General features: G+C 47.6%; 2 protein-coding genes across 2 annotated transcripts in view; one reads left to right on the top strand and one right to left on the bottom strand.

Annotated features, from left to right (window-relative positions):
• EMG1 (EMG1, N1-specific pseudouridine methyltransferase) overlaps positions 1-2,293 on the top strand; it is an 8,679-nt gene extending 6,386 nt beyond the window's left edge. The window contains exons 2-6 of the mRNA XM_003796383.2: positions 374-475; positions 584-725; positions 1,105-1,163; positions 1,247-1,396; positions 2,015-2,293. Coding sequence (XP_003796431.1) covers positions 374-475; positions 584-725; positions 1,105-1,163; positions 1,247-1,396; positions 2,015-2,128 — 567 coding nt within the window. The 3' untranslated portion in view covers positions 2,129-2,293. The remainder of the gene's footprint in view (positions 1-373; positions 476-583; positions 726-1,104; positions 1,164-1,246; positions 1,397-2,014) is intronic.
• Positions 2,294-2,533: 240 nt separating this feature from the next.
• Positions 2,534-8,267, bottom strand: part of LPCAT3 (lysophosphatidylcholine acyltransferase 3) — a 44,472-nt gene continuing 38,738 nt past the window's right edge. Inside the window, exons 4-13 of the mRNA XM_003796377.2 lie at positions 8,064-8,157; positions 7,851-7,888; positions 7,249-7,427; positions 6,313-6,421; positions 5,456-5,542; positions 5,191-5,357; positions 4,041-4,188; positions 3,806-3,964; positions 3,570-3,698; positions 2,534-2,944 (exon numbers count right to left, since the gene is read on the bottom strand). Of these exons, the coding sequence (XP_003796425.1) occupies positions 3,582-3,698; positions 3,806-3,964; positions 4,041-4,188; positions 5,191-5,357; positions 5,456-5,542; positions 6,313-6,421; positions 7,249-7,427; positions 7,851-7,888; positions 8,064-8,157 (1,098 nt within the window). The 3' untranslated portion in view covers positions 2,534-2,944; positions 3,570-3,581. The remainder of the gene's footprint in view (positions 2,945-3,569; positions 3,699-3,805; positions 3,965-4,040; positions 4,189-5,190; positions 5,358-5,455; positions 5,543-6,312; positions 6,422-7,248; positions 7,428-7,850; positions 7,889-8,063; positions 8,158-8,267) is intronic.

The following is an 8,267-nucleotide window of genomic DNA, read 5'->3' as shown; positions in this document are numbered from 1 at the left end:
AAAAAAAATTTTTTTGAGACAGAGCCTCAAGCTGTCACCCTGGGTCAAGTGCCATGGCATCACACCTCACAGCAACCTCCAACTCCTGGGCTTAAGTGATTCTCCTGCCTCTGCCTCCCAAGTAGCCGGGACTACAGGTGCCCGCCACAATGCCCGGCTATTTTTTGGTCACAGTCATCATTTGGTGGGCCCTGGCTGGATTTGAATCTGCCTGCTCAAGTGTAGGTGGCTGGCACCTTAGCCACTTGAGCCACAGGTGCTGAGCTCCCACTCCTGATTTAGTAGGTCCAGAGTGGGCCTGAGAACTTGCCTAACAAGTTTTCAGGACTAGGTAATAGAAATTTATGTTTCTTTCTCATCATGTTCCCTTCAGGTAGGGAAGACTTATGAGCTACTCAACTGTGACAAGCACAAGTCTATGTTGTTGAAGAATGGACGGGACCCTGGGGAAGTGCGACCAGACATAGCCCATCAGGTGACTCCACAAATTGCTCACACCCGTTTGAGCCTGTTGTGGGAGGTAAGGCATCTGAGTGCTGCTTCTTTTCATCCTTAACTTTGCCTTGGGTCCTGCCTTCCTCAGAGTTTACTGATGCTGATGGACAGTCCCTTGAACCGAGCTGGCTTGCTGCAGGTTTATATCCACACGCAGAAGAATGTTCTGATTGAAGTGAATCCCCAGACTCGAATTCCCAGAACCTTTGACCGCTTTTGTGGACTTATGGGTGAGAAGCCTTAGGACTTAAAGTTCAGAACAAAGTTGGCAATAGTGAAGAAAGGAGGAAGAGGAGAGGAAGAATTAAAGGTGGAATTTTTTTAAGTGGGGGTGGGAAGAACAACATGATTGATACCAGGACAAAGACTCTTCTACATTATTTTTCCAGTACCCCTCCTTTTATGCAGTGGATTCCTGGCTGAATGAAAAAGAGAGTCTGAACGCATCATTATACTATCCTATAGTTCATATACTATTGACAGCTTAACATTTCAGGATATAAAAGATGCATGGAATCCATCTTACCCATGGGTTTTCCTGGTTAGATTACTGGGCTGCAGGAGTGTGGTCTTCACCAAGGTATGAACTTTTTTTTCCCTCCCTCCTAGTCCAGCTTTTACACAAACTGAGTGTTCGAGCAGCTGATGGCCCCCAGAAGCTCTTGAAGGTGAAGTATTGAAACTTACTGGTTGAAAGTCAAGTTCTGGGAATGTTTCTGGGACTGATTTTTCTCTTTTCTTAAAAATTTAGGTAATTAAGAATCCAGTATCAGATCACTTCCCAGTTGGATGTATGAAGATTGGCACTTCTTTCTCTATTCCAGTAGTCAGTGATGTACGAGAGTTGGTACCCAGCAGTGATCCTGTTGTTTTTGTGGTGGGGGCTTTTGCCCATGGCAAGGTAAGGTTTGGGGTTAGCGTTTTTTTATTTTTTTGAGACAGACTTTCAAGCTGTCGCCCTGGGAAGAATGCCATGGTGTTACAGCTCACAACAACCTCCAACTCTTGAGGTTAAGCGATTCTCTTACCTCAGCCTCCCAAGTAGCTGGGACTGCAGGCGTTCAGCACAACTCTTGGCTTTTTTGTTGTTGTTGTTGTTGCAGTTGTCATTGTTTAGCTGGCTCCGGCTGGGTTCAAACCTGCCAACCCTGGTCTATGTGGCCAGCACCCTACTCACTGAGCTACGGGTACTGCCAGCTCTTCCATTCTTCACAGAGCTGAAGCATAGTACAGCGTTCCCAGAGCTGTTATCCTTGTGCTCACTAGTTAGGAGACTGAATATACGAACAGAGTTATAAGACAAAAATGCCAGTTTCACACCCTGCCATGGGGCATATCCTTTGAGGACTGTTGCCATATTTGTAATAGTCACAGCTAGGACTTTCTCCATCCTTTGTAGAAATTTGGTATTAAATATCATTGCTGAAATAGTGGCTCTGCCATAGTTTTCCTGACGTAAAGAAGGGCTGAACCTGTTGCAGAGTGATACAGTCAGCTGACCAAAGTCTTCTCTCCTTAGGTCAGTGTGGAGTATACAGAGAAAATGGTGTCCATCAGCAACTACCCCCTTTCTGCTGCCCTCACCTGTGCAAAACTCACCACAGCCTTTGAAGAAGTATGGGGGGTCATTTGACAGTAGTAGAATCTTATTCTGAAACCAAAGACTGCTGACATCACATCCCTTGGCCCTGTTCTGAGCCAACTGCTAGAAGATGAACTACCAGCACTGAGACTGGGGATTGGGGGAGCCAAGGCTGTTGTGCATTTGCTATTTGTTTGTCTTATAAATGCTGTTCTTATAAACTGGGTTGTTTTGGGGGTTCCTAAACTCAGCAGTGCCCAATGGTGTGAGCCATTCCCCTTAAGACTTCAGACTGCTGTGAAGTTAGAATTAGTGGTTTGATTCTAGGCACTGAATGCAGGCTTTAGCTCCAGATTTCCTAGGATCCTGTGCTCTAAAGGAGAGAGCCCTGATTATTTCAGCTATGCCACTTACGGAGAACTGTGTCTGAAAGAAAGCAGTCAGGAATACTAGCAGTGAAAAACCGAACAAACAGAAGTGATTTTATCTGGTACAGTTCCAAGGTAGAAAAAGTGGAGCAGGCAGGGCCTTGCACCCCTCCCCTCCCCCCCATGGGGGGGGTGGCGGTAGCGGCACATATACAATCATAGTAAATTGGCAGAAGAAAAACACAACAGATTCCTGGCTGGAGGGGGAGAAATAAGGCAACGTGCATGGGGGAGCCCAGAAGGGAGACTTGGGCCCCTCTGCTCCTCCCACAAGAGTTTCCCCTTTGGCCCCAAATGAAGACTTGGCTGGCAGCAGAGGCACAGCTGGGAGCGCCATGTCTTCCAGCTCCCTGGCTTTTCTGTTCTCTGTGCTCTGGGGTGAGGGAGTGCTGTGAAAAGGGAGACAAGTGGTTTCTGCACCAGTCCTGCTGTAGGCCACCTGTAAGACAAGACGGTTGGTTGCAAGGCTGGTTAGAGGTACTTCTAGTCCCTGGTCTGTGGCCCTTCTAGCTTCTTCCTAGTGTACCCCTGTAAGTTGCAGTAGTCAGTACTCAAGCTGTGTTCCTGAGTAGCTGGGCTACCTTGAAGTTCACTCCAGTTGCCAATACTACCTGTTTTGTGGAGACAGTCTCACTCTGTCACCCTGAGTAGAGTGCAGTGGATATCATCATTTTGTTTTGAGACAGAGTCTCATCTTGTCACCTTTGGTAGAGGGCCATGGCATCATAGCTCACAGCAACCTCAAACTCCTGGGCTTAAGACATTCTCTTGCCTCAGTTTCCCGAGTAGCTGGGACTATAGGTACCCACCCCAACACCCAGCTATTTTTAGAGATGAGGTCTTGCTCTGGCTCAGGCTGGTCTCGAACCTGTGAGCTCAGGCAATCCACCTGCTTTAACCTCCCAAGTGCTGGGATTATAGGCATGAGTCACAGTGCCTGGCACAGAGTGCTAAGATTACAGGTGTGAGCTACCATGCCCGACCCCAATACTACCTTTCCCCCAAGTCTACTGCTATATCTTCTAGCCTGGTAGTTTTAGCTTAGCTGTAGGACATTGACTTACCAGGGAAATAGATTATTCTATTTTCTTTGACTTCTCTTTTCTTGGCACCATTGCTTTGTGAATGTAAGGCAGTATGAATAAAAGGCTCAAGAAGAAGACGTGGCCAAGAAAATAGATGGATTTATACACCTGTGGGGAGAGAGAGATTACTGAGGAAGATGTAAGGCACTGAGTATCCCTTGCTGCTTGAGGGTACAGTGATTCTGTCCCACCCTGGCAAGCAGGTCTTTACTTACCTTAAACCATTTGTCCCACGTGAAGAGGCAGAAGGCAGTCATGGAGTAACCCATGAAGAGCCAGTGGATGGTCTGTTGCACCAAATAGAAGAAGGGTTGTAGGACAGTAATGGAGGCCAGGTTGCTCAGGGCTGGGCTCTCTCGTATTAGCCTGGCAGCCTGGGGAGGAAGGAGGGAGGTCAACAGTGTCTTATCTCTCTCATAGTCCCCTTTCACCCATACCCCTGAGGCCTACCTGTCTTTCCACAATAACAATGAGGAATTCCATCTGGAAGCAGACCAGGTATCCTGAGTGCAGGCCATGCCAGAGAGCCAAGAATAGCAACGAGAGACCCTGGGATAGTACTTTATTTCCCAGGAACTTGAGACGTTTGAAGAAGTAACTAGAGAAGAGGATGGGGAGGGATAAGCCTCAGATGGACAAATCCTTGTACCCCACTGTCCTGTGATCCTACATTTGGTTCTCATGTCCTAATGATATCTGGCTCCTACTTACAGACCCCAGGGGGTATGGGAGGCAGCAACGACTGATTAGAGATGGAAGGCAGTCTTGGTTTAGAAACAGAAGATAGACCCAAGGTATAGCTAGTGACTGTGGGTAAGCCACCTGGCTCAGCAGGTAATGACTGAGTGCCTAAGTGCCTGATCCTACAGGTCAGTGGTAGACCAGGCAGACTATTCCCTACTTAGTGGGCTCATGCTCTAAGGGTAGGGACAAGTGAGTAAACAAAGATGTTTATAAACAGGGCAATGGAGTGCATAAAACCAGTAGAACTGTAATTAATACCTAAGACTCAAGTCACTTTTTTTTTTTGAGAGTCTTATGTCACCCTGGGTAGAGCGCCATGTTGTCACAGCTCACAGCAACCTCAAACTCTTGAGCTTAAGCGATTCTCTTGCCTCAGCCTCCCAAATAGCTGGGACTATAGGTGCCCACCACAATGCACGGTTTTGCAGTTGTAGTTGTCATTGTTTGACAGGCCTGGGCTGGATTTGAACCTGCCAGCTCCAGTGTATATGGCTGGCATCCTAGCCACTGAGCTACAGGTACTGAGCTTCAAGTCACTTTGAGATGGGTTTCCCTATACGTCAGGCTTGGCCTTGAACTCCTAGGCTCATACCATCCTGTCACCTCAGCCTCCCAAGTAGCTGGGACTACAGGAGTGTGCATCCACTCCCAGCATCAAGGCACTTTTTTATCTTGCTTTTGTTTTCTGAATACACCAGGAACAGTTTTTCAGTGTAGGGACAAAAGTCAGTGCATGTGAGAGTGACTGGAGGTTCTACCCAAGTGGGGAAGATGGAGGGGGCATGATACATCCCTGCCTTCCCCATCTGGGAAAGGAATATAAGGAAGATCCAGGGTCCAGGCCGCAGTGGCTTACCGGGCCACCCAGGCATTGGTGTTGATGTTGAAAGAGGCGATGGTGCCAGTGAAGCGAGGGGTTGTTTCAAAGAGCCACACCTTCATGTTGGCACAGGCATCCCACTTTGCCTTGCCATTTTCTTCAAAGCCATTGAAGCCCAGCCCGGTCAAAATGCATACTCCTTCCTGAGAGAGAATAGCTTGATTAGGGTTTTTGCCATCCCACCCCTGCCACAGGCCCCTACAGTGTGTATAAATATGGCTGTCTCATCTTTTCTACTTACCGTGACCAGCCAACAGGTGACGTATTTGTATAGCACAAACTTGCCCCAGACTAGCATGTACATGCAGCGGAACCAGAAGGGCTGGTTCTTGAGAGAAGGAAGAGCACACATGTGTTAGAGATGTCCCACAGCAAGGCAGTTTCCCTTGGTGCCCTTCCTTTTCACACTTGGGGTTGGCTACTTCATACCTGTAAAAGTCCTGCTGTCAGATGTCGCCTGACAGTCTGCCCTAACTGCCTTCACACAGGCTGGGAGGAAGAAGCAAGGGGCCCACCCATTCACTGCCTTTTCTTGGAGAGTCCCAGGGACGGCACTGTCCTTAACTCTTTTCTCCTTTGCCTTCAATCACAAAGCACTGAGCATTTGACATGCTAAGTACAGAGGGACTAGACATACCCACATTTGATGTTACTTTAAGCAGAGAAACCTACCCAGGGTGATCATGGAACTGTTGATGGGCAGTAGCAAAGGCCACACTTCCCCTTCCTTTGGTTTCTGAATTCCCTAGAAGCCCCCAAATCTACCAGTTGAGAAGAGAAAACAAGCTGGAGAATCAGAAGCTGCTGTGCTCCAAGGAGTTGGATATAATAAAGCAAGCTAAGAGCTGCTCCTGGGGAAGGTAAGGGGTGCTAATAAGTGCACCTGGCACAGCCCTGTGCCCACGAAGTCGTTCAGTGCTGGCTGACGAGCGTGGCCCGGCCCGGCTGGCATTGACACCAACTCTCACAGATCTAGAGCAAAACCAACATGTATTTGTAGATGGCATTACCTACTTCTCTGCTATCTATGGGGATCCTTGCCTGTCCATTTTCTAGTTCTGGTGCAGTCATACTGCTGTTGCTTTAGTAACCACTCACTTCATAGTCTTCAGTGAGGAGATAGTCTTCTGTGATGTGGGGGCTGAGCAGAGTGTAGCCCACCAGGTAGACAAGGCCCAGACTCAGGCGCTTGAGAGCAGGTATGGTGCTGGAAAGGAACAAGCAGGGTCACAGAGGGCAGAGTCCATTCCCTTCACCCTCTTGACCTTAAGCTATGGAGAGGAGTGTTTGGGGGCATGGTTATCCACTCGAATGGGATGAGGACCTCTGCTGCCCAAAGTCTAGACCGTGTCAGGGAAAGACATCTTTTCCACATGGTTGGCTATGTAATGTGGCTTGTAAGCCTGAGGGTTCTGGGAAGGTCGGGGCAGCAAGGGAGTGTGTGGATGAGTCTTGTGCTGTTTACCATGCAGGACTGCTGCTGATCTTGAGGTGTCACTGGGATTCTCAGTCTTCACTGAGACTGAAAACTCAGTGGAGATAAGATAGAGATAACTAATTTGAATCTGTTCCTTCCTATTTTGGTTGACTTGATACCGAAACAAAGGCTAGACAAATTCTCAGTGAAGGAATTCTTTTGGTAACTAACTTCTGTTTTCAGCTGATACATATATTTATCTACATTTTTATAAATTAACAATCTATTTTAATTTTTTAAAATGAGGAAAGGGCTTTAAAGGCAGAGATGTTCTTTAAACTGGTTCAGGCATAATCCTGTGGCATAAAAATGAACTTTTATGTTCATGCTACAGGGTCAAAATGGCTGGCTGGAATTAAAATAAGCTGAAGAGGGCATACTCCCAGCAGTGAGCAAGTAGAGTGCCCATCACCCCAGTCCAGGGCCTGTGTGACATAGATCCCTGTGCCAGGACCATGCTGGAGAATGCAGCCAGGATTGGCCTTCAGGAAAGTCACTTCAGAATGACTGCTTGGTGAGAAACCTACACAGAAGTCTTGACCAAGAAGGGCAATTACCTGTTTGGTATCTTCCCTGGTATGTCAGTCAGCTGTCCCTGCACCAGCTTCATGTAGTGGTTCATTGAGAACTGGGGCCCTACCAAGAAGGCCCCATAGAAGTAGGAGAAACCAGCAACTTCCAGCAGGGAAGGGACACCCCGTATGGCATATTTCTGTTGCTCAGAGGACAAGGAATTCTATGCCGAGAAGAGAATGAATGGTTCAGGATAGCCTCGAATCTCCCTCCCAGGAGCCAGTCTGAGTGTTCCCCACCCTTGTGCTCCACTGACTGGGGTTCTTCAAATAGCCTTCTCTTTGGGGGATGAAAAATAGTTGGTTCTTGTGGAAATGAGTCTGTGTGGGGGCAGCTTAACAACAGCTGGCTGTTATTGGCTTAGCAAATGCCTTTTTGGCACTGATCTGTGGACTTTGTGCAAGAGCTGGATCCTGGGCCAATTAGGTTTGTTGATCCTTGCTCAGTGTTGTTGAAATGGAGATCACAGAGACTGAGGAAAGAGGGCAGGGCTCTGCCCTGGTATTTGGGTCCAGCCTTTTGCTAACAGCCTTTTCCTTCCCTCCGGTTAAATCCTTAACCTCTCTGCAGAGGAATGGGTACTTACCTGATCTTTCCCTCCATCAAAGTAGTCAACAGCCAAACCTGAGCAGAGAGAGAAGGAGTGGGTATAGTGGAGGGAGCAGACTTGCTAAGGACGTGGCCTGTGGACTGAGTGCAGCCAGGAGTGTATAGGGAAGCACAGACCAAGTTTACGAGACATTGGGTAGGTGGGGAGAGAAGCTAGATGAAAAGGAGGAAGGCAGTGACCACCACTTACCAATCAGCTTTAAAGTCAGAACACAATGAGGCATTGTCCACTTGATATCGTAGTTGCCAGTGGCTGTATAATAGTATCCAGCAAGAAGGTAAGCCTAGAAAAGGGGGAGGTATTTATTCTACCATTTATTTGTTCTGCCAATTCTATTATTTATTTTCACCCTGCTCTGAAATTCAATATACTCTTTCATTTTTCCTCTTTCCT

This window comes from Otolemur garnettii, unplaced genomic scaffold, assembly GCF_000181295.1.
Source record: "Otolemur garnettii isolate 467f Iridium unplaced genomic scaffold, OtoGar3 scaffold00104, whole genome shotgun sequence".
Taxonomy (NCBI): Eukaryota; Metazoa; Chordata; class Mammalia; order Primates; family Galagidae; genus Otolemur; species Otolemur garnettii.
The sequence above is the reverse complement of the archived record's forward strand: the minus strand, read 5'-3'. Positions and strand labels throughout refer to the sequence as shown.